General features: G+C 44.3%; 1 protein-coding gene across 2 annotated transcripts in view; it reads left to right on the forward strand.

Moving 5' to 3' along the window:
- The window catches only part of SYAP1 (synapse associated protein 1), a 202,623-nt gene that overhangs the window by 89,177 nt on the left and 90,480 nt on the right, over window positions 1-22,966 (forward strand). For both annotated transcript variants that reach the window (XM_078657670.1, XM_078657671.1), the window contains exon 3: window positions 22,378-22,444. In XM_078657670.1, coding sequence (XP_078513796.1) covers window positions 22,378-22,444 — 67 coding nt within the window. The remainder of the gene's footprint in view (window positions 1-22,377; window positions 22,445-22,966) is intronic.

Genomic DNA, 22,966 nt, shown 5'->3' on the forward strand with positions numbered 1-22,966 from the left:
AGAGAGTAGTGCAGACATCAAGGAAGCCAGGTAATCTGTCAGCATGTTACTGTCAACATCAGTTATCTTTCTGGGCATAGGCGTACCCCACATATTTGGCGGTCTACCGAAAACCACTTCATACGGAGATAGGCCTGTTCTGGAATGTGCTACCATACGCATGAAAAAAAGGGCAACCGGTAAGGCTACCATCCAATCCACGCCTTTCTCTGCACAGACCTTTGCTAATTTTGTCTTGAGGGTCTGATTATGTCTTTCTACAAGGCCTGCTGCTTCTGGGTGTCTGACACAATGGAACTTCCATGTATAACCTAACAGAAGGGACACTTGTTTCATTAATTCAGAGGAGAATGGCTGGCCGTTATCTGAATAGATCACCCGAGGTAATCCATACCTGGGGAAATACTCGCGCACTAACTGTCTGGCTGTTGTTACAGCAGTATAATCTGGAACTGGATAAGCTTCTGTCCATCTAGATAGTGCACACACTACCACCAAGACGTACTTGTAACCTCTACATCTGTCCATTTGGATATAATCCATCTGGAGAACCTCAAAAGGGTGGTCAGGAGGATGAAATCCGCCTTGTTCCACCGGGATGCCTTTACCTGGATTGAACTGACAACAGATCATACATGTTCGTACTTTCTGCTTCGCTGCTGCACGCATGTGCTTGTTAAACCAGATGTTCTGTAAGCTGTCTAACATTGCTTTTTCTCCTAAGTGTGCTGGACTATGGGCTGTGTTAATGATTACTTGTACCATGGAATCTGGGAGAAACCATGTGCCTTTTCCCTTAGTCATCCAACCTTGGTCAGTCTGGACCCCTCCTTGTTCAGTCCATTTCTTTATCTCATCTGCAGTGGCATGTGTCTGTATGTCGAGTACGTCTTGAGTGGGATCCCTGACTGTCATACATGTTGTCAGTAATGGTACCTCTGTCCTTGTCGTGTCTGTTGGTGTCTGGGCTGTCTGGGCTGTAAGTTTGTCTGTTCGATCTGCCAGGTCATTACCCTGGGAAATGGTGTCTGTAACTTTGGTGTGAGCTTTGCACTTCAGGATAGAAATGGCTGTAGGTAAATGTATGGCTTCTAACAGGGCTTGAATAAGCTGGCCATGCTGAATCTTGGTCCCATGGGAGGTCAGGAAACCTCTCTCCCTCCATAGTACCCCGAAATCATGAACCACGCCAAAGGCATATTGTGAATCAGTATAAATGTTTACTTTCAAGTGCTTAGCTCTTATGCAGGCTTGTGTCAGAGCGATGAGCTCTGCTGCTTGTGCTGACAATGTGTCTATTTTCTGTGTCTCTATGACCTCTGTAGCAGTGGTCACAGCATAGGCCGCTACTAACTCTCCTGCACTCGTTCTCATGCATGATCCATCTACATAGAGCGTTAAGTCTGGTTCTGAAAGTGCAATATCTGTCAGATCTTGTCTTGGTTTCGTCACTATATTCATAACTTCCACACAGTCATGTGGTGGTGCATTTACTGTACTTGAGGGCAACAGTGTTGCAGGATTCAGAATATTACAACGTCTGATCACTATGTGTGGTTGAAATAATGTCAGTTCATATCCTGTCAGTCTTGCTACAGTCAAGTGTTGTGTCTGTGTTCTGTTTAAGAGAACCTCCACTGCATGTGGAACCTGTACTGTCAGAGGGTGACCCAGCACTATGGAGTCACTTTGTCTTATGGCTAGGGCTGTTGCTGCAACTGATTTCAGGCATGCAGGCAGAGCCTGGGCCACTGGGTCTAGCGTGCTAGAAAAATAAGCACAAGGCTTGTGTTTTCCTGCTTGATCTTGTGTGAGGACAGATAACGCTGTTCCTTCTCTTTCAGATACAAAAAGCATAAAAGGTTTGCTGTAACATGGAGTTGCTAACACTGGCGCTTGACATAAAGCTCTTTTTAATTCCTCAAATGCCAAGGTGTGTTCTTGTGTCCAAGGGAGGACAGTCCCCCCTGCCTCCTGTGTAGTTAACTGTATGAGTGGTTTGGCTAGAAAGGCATACTGGGGAATCCATTGCCTACAGTATGAAGTGAGGCCAATAAAGGCACGTACTTCCTTTTGTGTCTTGGGCTGTGAAAGGTTAGCAATGAGCTGTATACGTGCTTGTGTTAGCTGTCTCCCCTCTTTGGAAAGCAAGTGTCCTAGGTACACTACTTGCTTTTCACAGAATTGCAACTTCGAAGGGGACACCTTGTGCCCCTTGTCTGCCAGAAAATGTAAAACTGTCAGTGATGCATATTCGCATTCTTTTTCTGAGCGTGCTGTAATCAGGATATCGTCCACATACTGTAGTAACGCAGTGTTGGTAGGCATGTGAATGCTGTCTAGCTGTCTTTTCAGAGCCTGACTGTAAATACTAGGGCTTTCTGTAAAGCCTTGAGGAGCTCTTGTAAATACAAAGCTACGACCTTTTAATGAAAATCCAAACAGGTACTGGCTGTCTGGGTGAATGGGAACACTAAAGAAAGCGTTCTTCAAGTCGATAACAGTAAAGTAAGTAGCCTCTGAATCAATAGCAGTCAACAATGAAGAAATGTCTGGCACCACTGGATATTGCGGTACTACACATTTGTTCAATTCTCGCAGGTCAATAATCAATCGGTACACTGGCAGTACACTAGGATCAGATCTTTTAAGGATAGGAATGACAGGCGAGTTACATACATTTGAGACTGTCTCTACCACTACCCCCCGTGCAATAAATTCGTCAACTATTTTCAGTAATGCTGTTTCGGCGTCAGGTGGTAACTTGTATTGTCTAATACGTGGAAGTACTACTCCTGCTTTGAGTGTGACATGGTGAGGCGTAATGTCCATGTAACCTACGTCAGTCGGTCCTTGTGCCCACAGGATCTGTGGCACGTTCTTGAGTCTGTGGTCAAAATCAGTCAGTACATAATGTCCCTTAAAATCACGTAAGAACAGGCGTACTCCTTCTGGAGAACAGCAGATAACTGCTCCTAGATCTTTTAATGTCTTCATACCAAGTAAGTTTTCTGGACATGACTTAGTAAGTAGCAAGTCAGTGGTACGTGACAGTGGACCAACCCCTAGGGAGACTGGTTTTGATACTTCATTAACAATAGGCTTTCCTGAAAATCCCAGGGAAACATTCTGAGAGCCTGAGAGAGGTGCCCCTGGAACCTCGTCATGACTGATGGTAGTTCTGCTCGCCCCTTTGTCAATCAGAAACTTTCGATCCTGACCTAGAACACGACTATGTACATACGGACCCTCTTGATCTACAGGAACCTCAATAAGGGGCAAGCCTACTTCCCTCTCGAGGCTGTTTCATGAGAACTGTTGATATTCTGGATAGTCAGACTGTGTGTACTGATACATTTGTGGTGTGGCATTAACAGGCGGTGGTGGAGGATAATTCGCTACTGTCTGTTGCGTGTTCTGTTGCGTGTTATTCTGTCTAGGAGTGTACTGTCTCTCCTTTGTCTTGCCTGTAGCTATATTGTGTTTCAGAACAGTGCAGTCCTTTACAAAGTGACCTGGTTGTTTGCAATAATTACAGTTCCCTTTGACAGGTGTCGTGTTATGTTTGTTTGAAGTCGCCGGTACCGTCTGGGCAACCAGCACCTTCATTTTTGTCTCTTTCATGCGTCTCTTTTCATGATCCTGCTCTTCTCTAATCCTATTCTGATGATACTGTAGCATCTGTAACATTTGTGAAGGGCTGTTTGCTTGCCAAGTACTCTCAACCTTCAGTACTCTATTCTTGATCTGGGGTAAGGAATTCTCTACTAATTTGCTCACAAAAAGATGTGGAAATGACTCGCTACCAGGCTTAAGGCCACTATTAATAGTAAAACATTTCTCAAATCTAAAATAGAAATCACTAGTGTCCTCGTCTTGCTTTTGTTTACATGCTGAAATAGCATCCCAATCTTCCTTTTTAGTAATCAATAATCTTGGCAAAACTTGTATCAGAAATTCAGGTAGTTCTCTAGCTCTTTCTCCAAGACCAACTCCTGGGGCCCTGCCCTTCTCTTCTGTTTCCAATGCATCCCAACTTAACTTTTTCTCACCCACTTCCCAGTCTTTTTCCTTAAGCTTTTCATAAATCCCTGCAGGTAACAGTACTTTTAATAGCTTCAGAATGTCAGCGTATGTATAATCTCCTATGCGGAAGATGTCTTTTAATTCACGGTGAAATCCCCCTGGGTCTTTATCATGACAAGGCAACATCTTTTTCATTTCAAGAATCTCTAGTTTCGTTAAGGGGGTGTAAACATACACCCGTTGTAACTCATTGGCCGCATTCTTAACAGGATGAACCTCTCGTAGGGGGTTCTGTCTGTATGTGTACGTTATGTCTGTCATGGTGTAAGACTGGAGGCATGTATGTAGTCAGAGAATCTATGTACTTATGTCGTTGATCCAGGATTACATTAATTAATTCAGTACCTAAACCTGTCCATCTATCTAGTAAAATGTCGTCAAGTATTTTATGCAAGTGACCAGGATCAGAATGCTGACTTGAATACAACGTTATCAAGTGTTGAACCATGTAAATACCAGCCAAACGCTGTTCGTTCGGTGGAAGGCTTAAGAAAGTCTGAGCCACTATATCACTGCTATATATATTGGCATTGGACACCCACTGGGTGGCTGACCGGGCCAACTCTATTTCGTGCTGTGTGGGAGGTCTCTCACTCCCTATCCATTGTTTCAGTGCTTTTTCAGTAGCCTGGAATAATGCTTCAAGGGAATACCTTTCTTTTATAGCTGGCCCCTGTTTACGGTAATCAAGGCACTTGGGTCTGTCAAACTGTCGCGCTTTTCCTACATAATTATTCTTGCCTTTCGGATCCTGACGATCCTCTACCTCTTCGGATGATGACTCGCCCTTCTCGTCAGAATCTTTTCTGTGTCTTTCTATTATTTCTTTTCGTATTTTCTTGTACATGGCATCTATCTGTCCCTGTTTCTCATGTCGACCGGCATCTATGTGATCACTCCATTCTATCAAACCTGGCTTTACATCTCCGTCCCCTTCGTCCTGTTCCCTGATCAGGCAGTTAATAATAAAACGTAAGACATGGTTCTTAACCCCTACTTTTCTCTGTGCCATGGCTTGTGCTATACTATCTGGTCCCTCCCCCGTTCTAATAAAACGATACATGCTATCTAGGTGATCTTTCATGTCTGGTAATGTCTCTAGATATGCAACAGCTTGTCTTAGTCTACGTGAAATCACGACCATTGAACCCTTTCCTGGTTCTGTATCATATACACAAAATGGAATGGCTGCATCTACAGTAGGCCCCCCTCCCACTGCCCCGGGACCTACGTCATCTTTTGCTAGCTGCTGCTGAAGTTGCTGGAGCTGATCTGCTTGTGGGGGTGGAGGAAAACCTGCATTAACGTAGTCTGGAAGGGACTCGTCTAGATACGAGGAAATGAATGCTTCAGATGCTGTCGGCTTTATTCTATGTACTCTATATGGTACAGGTGGTGGCGTTCGCGACCTACTGGATCTTTCTGAGGTGGTCACTTTAGCTAGTTCTTCTGACAGAACGGGATAAATACCATTAACAACGGCGTTTCTTTCCCTATCAGTCTGTTCTGTTTTGACACGTTCCCCCTCCTCCCGCAGTTCCTTTTCTCTGGCTTTCTCCCCAGCTTGTCTAGTTCTATCTGCTTTATTCAATTCTTTCTCTGTTCTCCTATGTGACTCTTTGCGCCACAATTCGATGGCATCTTTCTGGGAGGGTCTTGACTTCCTTTTCCATAGTGCTTCCTCCACCCTCATAATACATTCAGGATCCCATGTTCCCGAGATTGGCCATCTATACTTTTCCTCCAGGTCCTTTGTATAGTTTACCCATAAATCTAAAAACAAAATGGCGTCTAATCCATGCTTATTATACATATAATGACCAGGTGTGTCTCTAGGCGGGATGTTAACTGATTCTTCTAGTATACCTTTTCTGGTCCCTATCTGACGTAACTCTGAAAACAGTGGCATGTTTGAAACCAATATTCACAAAAATAGACTGAAACAATCAACAATCATTCACACACAAACAAATATTAAACACTAAAACAGTTACAACCTAAACTGATACAGAGAGCTAAACATGTACTTGAAAAACTTTATGCACTGAAATACAGTACAACCATACCGGTCTCAAAAATGAGACACGTCTTGACCGTTCCCACGTTTAACCATGGGCCCGTCTTTACCGGTCTCACGTGAATGAGACACGTCTTGACCGCACCCACGTTTACCATGGGCACGTCTTGAATCTTGATGCATTCCCCATAGTGGTACTCACCGGGAAGCAGGATCTTGAAACTTGAAGGCCTCGGACTTCTACGCATGCGCCTTGGAACAGGTGGACCTCTGGAGACCTCGGACCTTGCTCTCTCACGGGCTGGGCTCTGGGTTGAGACGATCCGCGTTCCTCACCGCCTCACATGGATGCCTGGTCGCAGTCCGTCCTCCTCCTTGGCCTGAGGGAGTAGCGGGAAATCCCAATGGCGTGTACACTTTAAAGTCCGTCACGGCTGTGGAAGGGGGCAAAGACTAGACCTACAAACTCCGGCGAGTGGGGAAAGGGACATGTGTCTATTCGGGCGCCAATTAATGTGGTAAATAAAATATTACCCTGGCAGAATTTCTAGGCATTAACAAAGTATCATGCATCAAATGAGAGACAGGATCCGTGGTGTCCAAGTTAAAATGGGCTTTATTCCAATAACTCAAGTCAAAGGGAGAATATGTTCCATCACCACTGAGGTTCAGGAAGAGTAATCTAACATTTAATAACAATGAACAGAATATATACATTTTACTCCTTGTACATAGGGAGGAGCGCTCCAGGCAGAGCAAGAAAGAAAGAGATAAGAGCACGTGGGCGTGAATGAGGGTGCATGAGGGTGTACACTTGATGAGTCATAGGTAGATGATAGGTAGGTGTCATAGGTGGGTGGGTACTTAGGGGAGGAGTTTGCATGACCAGCTGGAACTCTGCCCTAATTGTGCAACTTGAGCATGGCGTGCAATTGACGTGTAACTGGGAGGAGAGCTGACTTTCGGCCTAGCAGAGACATCTCTTGTGTCAGGGCGAAAAGCACATCTTGTACAATCTGATATGATAGGGGATGTATTGTCTGAAGCAAAAGGTTGTTCATCACTAGAAATAAAGAAAAAGCATATATTCCTCCGTTCATTGCATGGGGGCTGAGACAGAGAGTTAGGCCTCATCTGTCGCGGACGGGTTCTGTTTGCTTTTCCTCACCGGGCAGGGATGCCACTCTGTACTGAAAACAGATAACTGTTATTCATAACACTGTCTTGGCAGGCTTCTTGCTGACGTGACTGCAGTTTTCAATGTGCCAGGAGTCATGTAAACAATATTTCAGAAAGTGGTTTCAGGCTCCAACCACAAGAAAAAAAGGCTCAGTACGATATTTATTTAAAAGTGCACAATGCAAAAATGCAAAATACATGGGCCTTCATTTTAGCTTAACGTTTGGGAGACTTTGATGACTTGACTTGCAGGACATGTTTGCAGAGGCCTAGTGATTCAGGCCACTACGAGAAATATGCAAGGTGACATGCACATGAATGTAACATAGGGTGTATGTAGTGGACATTTTTGGTCAGGCAAAATATCATTTTCCTCAATTGCTTAAATTCAAAGAAATGGAATGGCAGTGCTGTATTGTAGGTATTTATAGGAAGACGTATTGTGGTAATGGACTCTGAAGTGATCGTGGTAACCTTTAGAAACTATTATTCCGATTTATACAGAGAAGAATTTTTAACTGAGTGGCTAAGGGAGTATTGCTACCCCAATTGGGCCTAAAGTATTGGTTGAAGCTGTTAGTTCCATAGAGCTTCTCTTTTCCCGGGAGGAGATTCAGTTGCCAAACAGCAAGGCTGTTTAACTGCCATTGGAAGTTTAGGCTCTCGTTGCTATTTTTTTGAAGAAAGGTAAGGGCCCAAACCAATGTGGGCCATATAGACCCATCTTGCTTAAAAATGCTGGCACCAAAATGATTTTTATAGTAATTGTTATACGAATTGCCAGGGTGATGATCTTCCTTTATTGCCTATATAGCACAGTTTGATACCTTGAAGGGATTCAACTGGTCATATTAATGCAGCTACAACCACTTTTTTATATTGTAGCTGTGGGAAGTCTGGCTGAGTGATCCTGTATGATGTGGAAAATACGTTAGACAGGGTCTACTGACCCTTTCTCTGTCCTGTTGCGCAAGGGTTTGGATTTAGTACTGGATGCTTGAGGCCGATTCACGTCTTACACCAGGAACCTATTGCTTATTTATATCAATGAGCTTATTCTCGCTCCGTTTTTCAGTTACCTAGGGTAAATAGTAGGCGTGCACTTTGTTACCATTACTCTACCCTATTTCTTAGAAACGTTTTTGAAACATTTGCATAGGTAAAAGCACACTATTAACATCGACTGTAGTACCGAGGTTTGGATGGAAAACAGCTCTGTCAGTGGTAAACTGTTTTTTATTTATTTTAGTTTTGGTGACCCGTTAGAAGCTTTTTTGGAGATTGGTACAGTATGAGTGAGTTGAAACTGGTTTGGGGCCCCTTTTGGCGCTGGCTAAACAGATTAGAAGATATTGCATTGTACTTGTTCGGCACTTTAATTTTCACAATGGTATTTATGTAAATGGCATTGAATGATAATAATGTTATCAACTGATGTGCTTTGTACAAATCTATAAAAAAGATAAGGAAGGTTCGTAATCGCATCCTATCAAAGCCTGTCATCCCGACAAAGTGTCGGTCCACCATTAAATTATGCAAAGAGCTGCCTGTCAACATAGAGTGACAGTCTCAGTAGGGGAAGAGGAGTAGGTTGTGAAGAACAATGGTAGGAAAGTTTTAAGACCACAGCAAAGACTCAGTCACCTCTAGGACCCACTATACATGTTGAAGGGCAAGTGCACCTAACTCCATCGTGGTCCACACTGCCAAAAAGAGCCGATCAGCAGGGGATCAGATGAGGATCCACCTCCTGATAAAGAAAGGAAATGTATTGATGCTGGAGTGAAAAGGATTACAGCAAACAAATGCTGGACGGAATTCTGACAATGCAAACATTCTCCCCCAGTCAAAAGATCTGGGTTAAATCCATTGTTCTTTTGTCCACTACGCCACCCCAGTTTGGACCCAGCCATATGCAAATCAGTCTTGACCCTGTGCCCCATGGGAACAGTCCAGACCGAACTGCCAGGTCCGGTCCTCCCTGGACTGGAAACAAGCAACCTGGGATCGGTTTCAGGGTATGTCACCCTTCTTCAGCCAGGCTAGCTTGAATCCAGTGGCACAGTGAGCAAGGGACCCACGTCTGGGCATACCCATCCCACTTTGTGGTCTCTATGCCCACTGTAATTTTCTTTATACCCCACAAAAGGCCTTTCGCAACCAGGCAGCGTGCTGTCTTGTGGGCGAGTCATAACCTCTCTAACACTGATATTTGTTGTTACTTGGATGCTGTGGTGTAGGAAGGTGGCTACCTGACTATGGTTACCCCAGATTTTTTGCCTGTGTTTAGCTGGTTTTTTGACTTAGTTGACCTGGTTCCCTGCTAATCAGGACCCCAGGCCATCTGCTCTCTCTGTAAAATGGATTCCATGTATTTATTTATTTATTTATTTTTGAATTTTATAGAGCGCACGGCTACCCCCGAGGGGGTGTCCCGGCGCTAACAACTAATGAGCCCTGAGAAGGAGGAGAGAATCAAGAAGAGAACAGCCAAGTCTTTAGTTTGCGGCGAAAGATGGATTCAGTGGGGACAAATCTTAGCTCCAAGGGGAGGTTGTTCCACAGTCTAGCAGCTGCTACTCCAAAAGCTCTACCGCCTACTCTAGAAAGGCGGAAACGTGGGACAACCAAGAGACGCAAACTATTGGATCGTAAAGATCTCACAGAGTGTGATAGAACAAGACGTTTTTTCAGATAGCCTGGGCCAAGATTGTTCAAGGCTCGAAAAGCAAGGATCAGTATCTTAAAGTGAATCCGTTTAGTAATAGGGAGCCAATGCAGTTGTTTACGATAAGGTGCTACAGATTGTCGAAACGGAATATTGCCAATCAATCTGGCAGCGGCATTCTGCACGATTTGCAGACGTTCAATCTGGTAAAGCGGGGCACCTGCGTAGAGACTGTTCGCATAGTCTAAGTGAGACGTGATCAGAGACTGAACCACCGTTCTACGAGCATTCAATGGGAGGTAAGGCAAAATCTTTTTGATCATACTCAGTTTCGCAAAACAGGCAGATGTAGTCTTAGTAATGTACATACCACAATTGGAAATGGACTCCTTGTCAGCCCCTGTATAATGCACTATAGGTGCCCAGGGCATAGGGCCCACCAAGGCCTACCAGGGGCTGCAGCATATCTTTTGCCACCCCTGGCTGGTTCTTAAATTGACACAACTGGCTGATCACTCAGCTGGGGTAAGGTGGTGTAATCACCCCTTGCTTAGATATAGTATACCTATATCTAAACCTATATCTGGACACATATTAACCTGTGAGCCACTCCTATGGAAGGCCTCATCAATCCTGGAGGCAGAGTGCGTGGTTTCATGTGAGATGGAGCTCTAGCATGAGCTGAGCCTGTCTGCAGCTGTCGGGAACAACTCCCTAAGCTGTTTCAGGATAATGCCATACCATATACTCTTAAGTGCCTTATAATCCTCGCGGTTATATAGCAACTCTGGTTTGGCTTTATCAAAACATGTCGTGTAAGGTGTCATACGATTTGGAATACTATCCCCTCGCCAGTTCTGGCGACGGGGATAGCATTCCACCCCTCTAGAGGGGTAAGACATGTTCCTTTACTTTAATGCGGTTAATTTCTAAAAGGGCCTTAGATCCACAAAATGGATGCCTCTGCCACAGACAAGAGTCTGGACCCCTGCAGCTGACCGAAACTCAGCAAATGGGGCCTGGACAAAGGGTTTCCTGCCACAGGAGGGTGTCACCACCCTCCAGACAGGAGATAGTGGATTGTAGCAGGGAGGTCTGAAAGAAACCAGACACTGCCTGGGGCGCACAAGGCTGCCCCTTGCATAATCCGGCCAAACCGGTTCTGGGGCACTCCAGCCCTCGTGCCAGGGCGGCCTGGATCAAAGGAAAGGGGTGTATCCACCCCCTTCCTGGGTCCCACCCATAGGGGGGGACCTAGCAGGTAATCACGCCCCCCAGATTCGAATAAGAGTGGGAGCAGTGCCAATGCACATCAGATTTTCCTGGAAGAAACATTAGAAACGAAACTCTGGACCCTTGGACCTCCATCTCAACGTGGAAGCCCGAAGAATCTCCCTTGTGGTCAAGGAGTGACCACCCTGCAGCAGCAGGCACCATCCAGCCCTCGACGTCTACTTGGTTGCAGTTCCCGCCGGAACTCGAGCGACTGAGATCGACGAGATCAAGCTTGCCTACCTTCCAACAGCCCGATCCACAGTCCCTGCAGAGCTGAGACCCGTGGAGGCGACCGGAAGCGTGGGGCACGCCATCTTGAATTGACCACGAGACGCTGACCGTGCAGCCCACGAGTGACCCTCGAAGCTGTGCACCGGGGTTTGAGAAGCCCCAACCCTGAGCCACTCTTGCACCGAAGCTCACCCCTCTACACTCATCGAGTGCTGCGTGGGGCCCTTCTGCTACTTTTGGCTCAACGCGTTGGCCCGGTCACTTGCCAGCCGGCTAGTGGCCCCTGTGCCGACGAAAACTTGAAACCGACTTGTGAATCTGGTTGCTCCAGATCTGCACCAGCTCCCCTGAAAAGGAGCCCCCACTCTGACCTTCCTGGTTCGAGTGAGAAGCAATCTCCCGGTTCCGCGTGGATTGCTTTTGCCAAGTGTTGTTTGCTCCAATCTTGAAGCCGACAGCGCCGACGGTGAGAGCCTGCGTGGGACAGATCGTGACCTGCTCCTGGACGTCGTAGATGCCCCAGAGCCCACGTGACAGCGGAGAGAAGCACCGCGACAGCGACCTGATTGCGCCCAACATTGCCTGGTTCCGTCCTGGTTCCACCCTGGTCACTGCTGAGTGACCCAGACTCTGTCCCCTCTGCTTTCAGGTACTTTTCGACTCGAGTCCACCCTTGGACTCCACCGGACACTTCTCTTTCACCCCGCCTGCAGCCCTTGCAGCTTCAAGCACCAAGAGCCTGCGTGACGAAACCCGACTCAACTTCGACCCTGTGCACCCGCTTCCTGTGGGTGAGGTAACTTTGCTCCGCCGGTGTTCCCACACTGGTGCACACCTCTAGGGTCTGTGTCTTAAGTTTTGTTCCTCTAGGTTCAGCGGAAGTGTCCTTAAACTCTAACTTTGTCATTTTTACGCACCATTGGTTAACATTGGTGCATGCGTGCGCTTTCCGCACTGCTCCCGAATCCCGTGGGCCTCTCCCGACTTCAGCACTGCTTGTCCTGACTGCTCCCAGCGATTCCCTAGGCCCTAGGCCTAACCACTGTTCGATTGGTATCTCTTATACCACTTGTTTAGTATATGGTTTGAGTGGCCACCCGCCCTCATCCATAATTGTGCAACTTGTATGTTTAAACTGTGCTTTTGATTTAACGCTTGTGCCCCTTTATTCATAAAGAATACTGGGGATTGTTTTTAGTAATAAACACATATATTTTTATAATATATACTTGTGTGGTGTCCTTTCATTTGATATTACAGGATTGTATGTGGTAAAACAGCTCGCTTAACACGACCTCTTAAGTTAAGCCTTTAGGCTGCTTAGTCCATGCTACCCCTAGGATAGCTTGTCTAACAAGGTTGACTTACAACCTGACACCATAAGGGATTGTTTGGTCTGATAATAGGTGGTTCCATAATTGGAAACATCACCTATCAGGCCAACTTCTCACATGTGGACATAGCCAATTAGATGAATAGATTAACAGAATCGATCATCCTGCTCAGGAGACATGCATGGCTTTATGTCTCAGGCTTCAGACCATAAGTCCAGCAGTGTCTTATCAATGTGCCCTTTGACGGTTAATATTTGTGGGTCCTCAGTTTGATATTTACTCAAAAAATAAAAAACACATGGAAACAGTGAAACATGTAGGGGTTTGCAACACTAGAAATCCTTCTACTGGGACTAGACGCAGACAGGCAGTTTTCTCACATAAGATATTTTTGTTAGGCACCACAATTCACTTTTCAACTGCTACTGCAACAATTGGGTAATAGCTAAGGTAGACGGTAGATCTTACAAATAATTCTATCACATTCCTCCACATAATTCCATCATGCAAACGCAAATGTACCTAACCATATTTGCCGCTGCTGCACGAGGCAATTGCATAGTTGTTTTCCAAGTAGAGAATTGATGCATCACCTCACAATCAACAGAACATGGGGGTACACACTGGGTTTTATTTAACCTCTAAAGAATGGATAGTGAACATCTTCCATATCTGTGTTATCACAATTCACATTTACTTGAAAGTGATGCAGTAGGTCATCCCAGTACCGATACAGGTTGATTTCATAACTACGCTCGACATCAAGGTACTTCACCTACAAATGCATTCAAGCCTTTGCCAGCTTATCTGGTTTGTGGTAGGTGAAAAACATTGCCAATTCCAAGTTTCACCATTTGGAATGAAATCTGCTTTCATCATTACGAAATATCTTGCTGTGGCTGTGATGGATTTGGGTCATCACCATATACATTTATACCCTTATTTAGATTGCAGTCTTTTAAAGAAGACGACCGATCCCCAATGCTTAGGACAAATCCAACAAACAGTATATTTTTCTGACAAACTACAGTTTCCTCTTACTGTGAAAAATACCACATCCATATTTTCCTAAAAGCAATATGGCACCATTAAGGCAAAATTCTATCCCACAGAGGAGAGTGTGCCTTGTTTTCAGAGAATGATTAATCTCCACCATCCATCACAGTTTCTGGCAGTAAGGATACTTATGAAGTTATTGGGAATGATGACATGAAATACTATATTGCTTCCTTATTTCTGCTTGTATATATGTTCTTTACATGAATGTTTAGCAAGAACATTGTTGTTACCCAGTGTAAGACATAGATTGGTATGGTGAAGCAGGCAACATGTCTTGGTGGACTGACAATTTGCAAACCCTCAGCTGCAACAGACTACTGCAACGGATGCATCTGTCACTGGATAGGAACAACACCTGGTAGGCCTAGTAGTTCAGGGAATCAGCCTAAAAAAGCAGCAGCACATCTACGAGTTGGTGTTAAATGCAGTGTTGCTGGCAATGGAGGCTTTTCAGACGAATCTCCATTAAAAGGTAGACCTCATTCAAGCAGACAGGATGACAATATGGTTCACTCAGTAGCAGCAGGGCACACTCTCATTCTAGCTGTCCATGCATGTGCAAACGATTTAGCACTGGACACTAGCCAGAGAGACCTGTCTTGTAACAGAACATCCATGGGAGGCAAAAAAAAACATTGGACATCACCTGAGCATGGACAGTCAGAAAATATACTAGTGGGAGCTGTAGACAGATGTGTTACAGAAAATGCCACAGCTTCATGCCAAGATAACCACACCGCTAGCCCTAGGGGAATGCCCGGTGTCTACATTTGTTTGTGTTTCCATCTATCCCACTCTTTTCATAAGAGCAAAGAAAATAAATACGGCAGGCAGCCATGACACTAATTGTCGTGGCTTCTATGCGGGCAAGACAAGCTTGGTTTACTCAACTTGATTATGTGCTCCTTCAGCCACAATGCAAGCTGTCCCTTCACCCAGATTTGCTCAGTCAACAACAAGGTCAGATTTGTCATCTCAGTCCACAAGCGCTCAATTTAGGACTTGGCTATTTATGTCTTGGAGATGGTTATCTGCAGTTTCCTCGAGTGAAAGATGGTTTTAAGGGAGGCTAGACTCCCAACTGCTAGAACTTGCTTTGCTACTAAATAGAAACTTTTACCACTTATTGTGCCTCATTCTCCAGTGATCGATTGAAAGGAGTACCCGAGTGACATTGTGAAATGCCTACTTTCTTTACCACAATGTGAATTAACCTATAGTTCCATTAGAGTTCATCTAGCAGCAAGAGCTTCTTACTTAAACATAAAAACCACTTCTTGTAGATAAACCTTTATAGAGGACTTAAAAGTATGATACCACCAAGAACTGTCCATTCATGCTCTTTGGTGCTAAATTTTGTCTTGAATGCAATATAGACTACCTTTAAAACATTTACATCCATGTACTTTGCAGGCATTAACTTGGAAGGCCGGATTCTTGTTGCAATTCGTTCTTCAGAGTCTGTAAGTGCTAAGCACCATCTGTAAAGGAGCCATGCATTTAGTTGTATGAAGACAAGGTGGTTCTTTGCAATCACCCTAGTTTCTTACTCAAAATTGTTTCACCTTTTCTTGCAAGACAGGCTGTGAAATTCCCTGCATTATTACAAAACGTGTGAGTTTAGGCAGAGTTGGCCTTATACTCCCTAGCAGTATGAAGGGTATTAATTAATTATATTGACAGAACTTGAGAAGATAAAACATTTATTTGCATCAATTACACAAGCATGCCTAGGCAAACCTATTTCAAAATCAGGTGAAGCAAGTTGGATTGTCAGATGTTAACAACATATGTTATTCAAGCACATTACACACATTGAGTAGGAGACCTCATGCTCAACTCCACACACAAGAAGGGGGTATAACTGTGTTTGTGAAAGATCTCTTTAACAGAAAAAAAGACTTGGAAACTCCTTAGTGTGACAGAAACAATTATAACATGAGAACCTTTTAACTGAAATTATATATTGTTTTATTACAAAACATTTTCAGAAACCTGGATAGTAAAAATCCTACTACAAAGATATTTTAGGAAAAAGCCACTGCAAAAAACTAGTGCGCGTCTGGAGATTATCCTATGACCCCGTGGCTAAGTTGGCGTATAAAAAAGCCCAAATTTCTTTTCACAAACTAAAGCGCACAATTATGAGAGACTGTTTCACCAATAAGATCCACTCAGCAGGAAACTAAACTAAACTCAACTCATTTTAAAATAGTACAAGAATTTACCAAGCCAGCCGCCACTGCCAGTACAGTTCTCCCTACCATGCCCTTGTGCACAGGACTATCAGATTCTTTTCAGGATAAAATCTAAGATATATATTCCACCTTTGCCCCCCCCCCCCCACAGTCCACTCCAGAGCCCACGGCTTTGTTGGTCAGCAATGATATCATGATCACTTTCCGTCCTCTCTCTCTCTCTCGAAGTTTTCTCCAAAAACTCCTACCCTGCAAATCTGGGTCGACCCTTGCCCGGCTCAGTTTTTTAAACTCCTGGCACCTTGCATCAACGCCCCACTGAGCCAGATCTGGAATTCTTCGTAGTGTTCTAGATCTTTCCCTGCAGTGTGGAAGCAGGCCTATCTTCTACCGATCCTCAAATAACCAGATGCTGACCCTGCTGTTTAAAAAAAAATTATAAACCCATTTCCCTCCTACTGGCACCTGCAAAAATTCTTGAACAAATAGTTCATGAGTAACTCTCCATACACCTGGAATGTAAAAATCATTTTCGTGACTCTGTCTGAATTCAGAGCGGGCTACAGTACAGAGACTGACCTCCTTGAAGTTGCTGAGAGTATCCGCAAGCTCTTTTATTTGGGCAAAGCAGTAATGCTGGTGCTTCTCTATCTGTCCGTGGCATTCAATACGGTTGCCCACGCCATTCTTATGGATAGATTAAGAGACCTGGGTATTCAGGGCACGGCCCTGTCCTGGATCCGGTCCTTCCTGGGAAACCGTTCTCAACAAGTCTTTCTTCATCCTTTTATCTCTGACGCGAATCCCTTGCTCTGCAGTGTTCCAAAAGGCTCTGCTTCAAGTCCTCTCCTTTGTAACGTCTACCTTTCACCTCTTGCGACGTTGGTAGAATCATGCGGGGGTGAGGTTGATCTCCTACACGGATGACAACCAATTTGTGTTCTCTTTCGAAGAGCATTCTGAAGATGCTTTTTCCAACTTTAGAAACTGCCTGAGTAACATCTCGGCCTGGATGTCATTGAACTGTCTCCAGCTTAACTCTGACAAAAACAGAGTACTCTTTTTTTTTTTTTAACCAAAAATCTCCCCCCCCCCCCCCTTTCTGCATCTGGTGGCCGTCGGAGATGAATCCTTCTTTTGAGCACGTTGACTCAGTGAGAAATCTCAGCTTCAGACTAGACCATGAAGTTTCCTGCAAAACCCAAATACGACAAGTCTCCTTCTCGTGATTTGGGAAGCTTCGCACACTACGGAAATTCCTCCACTTCCTTCCCCTGGAGTGCCGCCGAACAGTAATCCATTCTCTAATTACATCCCACTTGGATTTCGCCAACAGTCTCTATCTGGGAACTCCCGCCTATCTGATTCGGCGTCTGCAGATAATACAAAACGCTGCTGCCTGGTTGATTTTTAAAATACCTTCCCGCCACTCGTTTATCCCCCACCTGAGGAATCTTCACTGGTTACCGGTGATTTAACGGATCGAATTCAAGGCCCTTACACTGGCATTCAAAGCATTAAGGGGGTTAGTCCTAGCATACCTGAGAGCTAGACTCCAGCCCTACCATCACGACCGGACCCTTAGATCCAACTACCAGTGTCTCCTTGCTATTCCCCATTTTTGCAAGGCAAGAACTGGTGGCAGAGCCGTCACTGTTAAACCCCCAAACTTTGGAATGCTCTGCCACTCTCCATCTGTTCATTGGAGTCAGAACTAACTTTTCGGCGTGCTCTGAAAACCTGGTTGTTTACCAGCATCTAGTTCTCTTCTCCATGCCTGTTATCTGCTGTCTACCTCAGTGCCGGGACACCCCCGTTGGGGGTAGACATGCTCTCTACAAACTCCTAAATAAATAAATAAAATATGTAGAATCCTAAGTTAATGTAACCACATAAGTATTCTGAAAAGAGTGACACAAACATAGTCGAAATTCTTTAAGTATGCGTAATCCAAATTGAGCATAGTCACAGAAATATAACTGATTTAATCATAAATAACCAACATATTTGTGAGCCAAAAGCTGCTTTTTCAATGCTGAAATATTCAATTACACATACTTCAACATAAAGCAGTAAGATTCCTCCTCTGATGTGAAGGGATCATGATCAATAAGGGTTCAGTTGAAAACATTATGCATGCGTATATAGGAGCATTAAAAAAAATGAAAAATAAATGTATATTGCTGCAAATTGGGTCTGTAGTTGGCAGAGGGCAGGATCCTGTCCAAGTAGGGACCACAATCCTAGTCGGGTAAAGACAGATGCACATCAAAATTATCCACACCAGGTTAGAAAATAGAGCTTCATTTAGTGAAAAAACAAGACCAAAATAACAAAAATCCAATTAGTAATTTTTAAAGAATATCTGAAAATGTGAGCTTAAAAGCATAAACGCGCCAACCAGGGACATCTGGTTGTGCTTGACCTGAGTAAAGCCAAATGTTCAGGCTGACTGCGATGGAGTGTGGGTCGGATACAAGGAACAGCCTTGTCCCGCTGAAAAAAGTACCTTCGGATGGAGGAATCATTGTTTTTGAAGAACCAATGAGAGTAGCAGATCAGGCGATGCGTCCTCGTTGATCCGGCTGGATGTAGGCGATGCATCGGTTCCGATCTGCGCAGTTGGAGATGTATTATTGGCGAACCCATCACGATGAGGGTGATGCGTCCTCGTCGAGCCGCGCATCTGGAGCTACAATATCTTTGTCTGTAGCGGTGATGCGGTGTGGTAAGGTGGGTGCCTTCCGACCAGCACAACAATGGCGATGTGTGGTTTTTGCAGAAAAGCGGAAAGAAAACTTCAGAGGGCTCATAGCTGGATTGCTGCTATTTGGCAGGGCAGGGCTCACAGTTGGCTTAGTTCAGAGGCTGTAGAAGGGTTGTTGGAAGTCTTTGATGTCCCTGAGACTTCAGATCTGGAGGCAAGCCAGCAAGCTCTTGGAGTCACTTTGGTTCTGGAAGTGTAGAGATGCAGATCCAGTCCTTCTCGGGACACTCCCAGGCAAGGAGGACAGCAGCAAAGCTGGAGTCCAACAAAGTCCAGCAGAGTGACAGTCTTTTCAGAAGGACCACATTCCTTCTACCTTGCAGAATATCTTCAGGTCCAGAAATGTACTGAAGTTAAGTTGCCTGTGGTCCAGTACTCATACCCAGTTGTGCCTATGAAGTGGGGAAGATTTCAAAGAGAGGCCTTTGAAGTGTACACAGTCCCTGGCCTTCCTGCCCTAGCTCCAGACTCCCTACAGGGGGTTATGCATCTCTTTGTGTGGAGACAGTAACAGTCCTATTCAGGTGCAAGTGTCCGCTGCTCCCTTCCATCCCGCCCAGTAGGGCCTATAAGTCTGGTGATGGCCCATCAGGATTTGAATGACACACCAGGCACCTAAGCTCTCTTTTTGTGTGTCTGCCTAAAGGGAATACACAAAGCCCAGCTGTCCCCCACCGCAGAGTTGTATTCTGAGACGTCCAAATGGCTAAAGTAAGAAAAGGCCAACTTCCTAAAAGGGGCATTTTCAGGATTGCAACCTAAAATCCAACTTTACCATTAGTTGTGATCTTAAATTGAGAGTCCAAAGAAACACCAAACTCAAACTATCAATCTTTTCCCATTGGAAATTGAACATATAAAATGTCATAAGGTAATCCCAATGTTAACCTATGGGAGAGATAGGCCTTGCAGTAGTGGAAAACGAGTGTAAGAGTTTTTCACTACCTGGACATGTAAAAGTTAAAGTACATGTCCAACCTTTTAAATACACTGGGGCTGACTGGGGCTGTCCAGGGCCTACCTTAGGGATGATTTATATGTATTATAAAGGAAGGTTTGGGCCTGGAAAGAGGGTTAACCTGCCAGGTTATATGGCCTTTAAAAATTGCACACAGGTTCTGCAATAGCAGGCATGAGGCATGTTTAAAGGGCTACGAAAGTGGGTGCCACCATCAGTGCTGCCAGCCCACTAGTAGCATTAAATGTAATGGCCTTGGGCACATGTAGTGGTCTTTTCTCGGGACTCATAAGTAAATTAAATATGCTAACTGTGGATAAGCCTAATGTTTTCCATGTTTTAGGGAAAGAACACATGCACTTTAGCACTGATCAGCAGTGGTAAAGTGCCCAGCATCCTAAAGGAAGCAAAAATGAAGTCCGCCAAACGGGAGATCAGAGGGCAAAAAGCCAGGGAACCACACCAAGGATGCCAGGTCCTAACATACGTGCAGGCAGCAGCGAGTGTTCTACAGTTTTATATAGCGGGATGTGAGAAGATTCGGAAGAAAAAAAGTTCATATTGGTAACAAAAAACAATTGTGGAAGTGCAGGTAAATGTGACCAAAAAGAAGCCAATAACGAAACCAGCAGCACTAGAATTATCGGAACAATGGATAGAAAAATGTTGTGTTGCACAGGTAAAAAACATACTTAAAATTAGCATATTTTGTAAAGGGCATAACATTTTCAGTGTCATAGAAGATATCATAAGTCAAAATAATGGATACTGTAATAATCTAATAGAACATATAAAATATCCAAGTTATGGGAAATTGCCAGTAGCACTGCGAAAAGAAAGAAAAAAGGTTTGGTAAAATACATCAAAAAGCTCTTGCCTTAAAAAAGGTTATCTTGAATCAGTTCTAGTATAGATTTCCTCCTCCAGGCTTTCATGTCCCTTCTGACAGCTGTATGGTGTTGCCATATTGTGAATAACATGACATGCATTTCTTACCAAACACGAGGCTTCATTCTGCTTCCTTTTCGTTGTTCCCCCAATTCTTTTAACTTTGGAAAGACAAGCGTTTGCCGACAGAAGCTTTAAGTCTATGTTTTAATTTTTTAATGTTTTTTTTAAAGGAAAAGAGAGCATTGCAGCAAATACAACGGACTACTTTCTGTTCTAAATCACTAATTCAGAGGATGCCAAAAATGTATTTTACTGCCATATGTCATGGAATGATTCAGAACAGTAAACGGAACCTATGGTGCTAACCCCTCTAGAGCATGCACCTAAACGATCCAGTGGCTGAGCAGGGCTGACCCACAGCCTTTTTATGTATGATATATGGTATGGAGGTATATATATGAGCTGTGCCAGCAATAGGTATTTTCAGACGACTAAAACCATAGTCAGACCAAAAAAGGAGGAAAACACATAGGGCCCGATTACGATTTTGTTCGGAAAGCATACAGACTGAATCGGTTCAGGAATGCTTTCCATATGCCTTGGATCTGGGAAGTCCGACCAAATGAATACGAATCATCCACATACGATTCGGTCAGACTCCTATTGACTTAAATGGGAACCTGTACTCCGAGCGTGAACACAGTCTCCCATTGAAGAAAGGGGTGGGTGGGGAAAACATTGCACCCTGTGGCGGGCATCCCATTGTGCCTGCCACACACTGCATGGTTGCAAAGGGGGGCCCATGGTTACCCCCACTGGCCCGATTCGGGGCCCCAGATGAAGGGGGCCCTGCTACGGCCCCCAAAGACTGATTCCAGCAGCCTTTTCGTTCCGGGAAAACCGATTTGGAAAGGCTGTCCGAATCGGTCATCGTACTCACTCGTTCAGAAACGAAGTCCATATAACTGTATGAATTGGCTCTGGAAAGGCTCGACCTGCCCGAATACCTTTCGGAACTGATTCGGTTAGCCCGAACGGTTTCCAGGCATCGTACTTGGTCGTTCGGAACTGGGAACGAGTCGGTCGGAAAAAAGGGCTACGGGTCGGATTTGGCAAACCCTAATCCGTTTCGGATACGACCCACATTGGAATCGACCCCATAGTGTGCTACTTTTGCAAGAACATACACTCCATTGTAATTTGCGAGAATACTGCAGGCTGATTTAAACTCACTTTTCGGTTTTAATCATACATACCTAAGGGTCTTACTGCTGAAGCTGTTGGTAGTTGGCCTCACCAGCCAAGTAGTTGGGCCGTGACATGAATCCCCAGTGATGTGTATGGTGCTGGGAAATGAGATTCAGCTCCATTGAGAGACAGTAATGCCACTTATTAGTATGCAGCCAGTCAACCTACCTGTTGTGTGTGAATCTAGTCTGATGGCAAAAGCATGAGAGACCTTCCGTTACATGAAATGAAATCTGGATTGGCTCACTCTGGTTCAATTGTGTAACTATTACGATCGTTTAAAGAGAAAACACTTGGTATTGATATGCTTAGAGAATTTTCCTGAAAAGTATATGAAAACTTTCAACAAGGTACATAGTTGCATAAATGAAAATTAATTGTCAAGTATGCTGTTATTGTTGGCGGAAAAGTCTTCTGTAAATAGATCATAAATTGTGATAGTTAATATTTTAATTTCTTGTTTTAGACCATTCTTGGGGATTTTCAAAAAGAGCAAGAGAAGTTTGTACAAGAACAGCACACCAAGAAGTCAGGTATTCTCCATGTTTGCATTAACAAGTATTGATTTTTCCAGTCCAAATTCGTCTGTAGTATTTATTTGCATGTTTTGTGCTTCCGTATTAACAAGAAAACTGATTTTGCTTCACCCTTTTAGTTTTGCCTTACCCAAGTGTGCTTGGAGCACTGAATCTGTTTTATTCTGATTTTGTAGGGCAAATTTGGTAAACTAAACAAAAGGGGTCTGCTCTAGTAGCTGTGTTTCTGGGCTGTTTTTTAGTTGTTAATGTGGTGACTTTTGACACGTCTTCAAAAAATCTGCCATAAAATGATCCATGTGTAGATTTTGAATAAGGCTAATAAGCACTATTTTGATGTACGGTCTTGATATGTACAAAGAGAGGAAATGATGTAATGCAAGCAAGAAGCATAAGACCAATCTCCTGTCCCCATTTCCAATCACTCTTCCTATGTCAACCACATCAGGAGTTACTGTGTACATTGCATATTGATGTTTGACATGTGCTGTAGCTGTGGTAAAAGAGCTCAGTGTATGC

This window comes from Lissotriton helveticus, chromosome 8 (genome assembly GCF_964261635.1).
Source record: "Lissotriton helveticus chromosome 8, aLisHel1.1, whole genome shotgun sequence".
NCBI classification, from domain to species: Eukaryota; Metazoa; Chordata; class Amphibia; order Caudata; family Salamandridae; genus Lissotriton; species Lissotriton helveticus.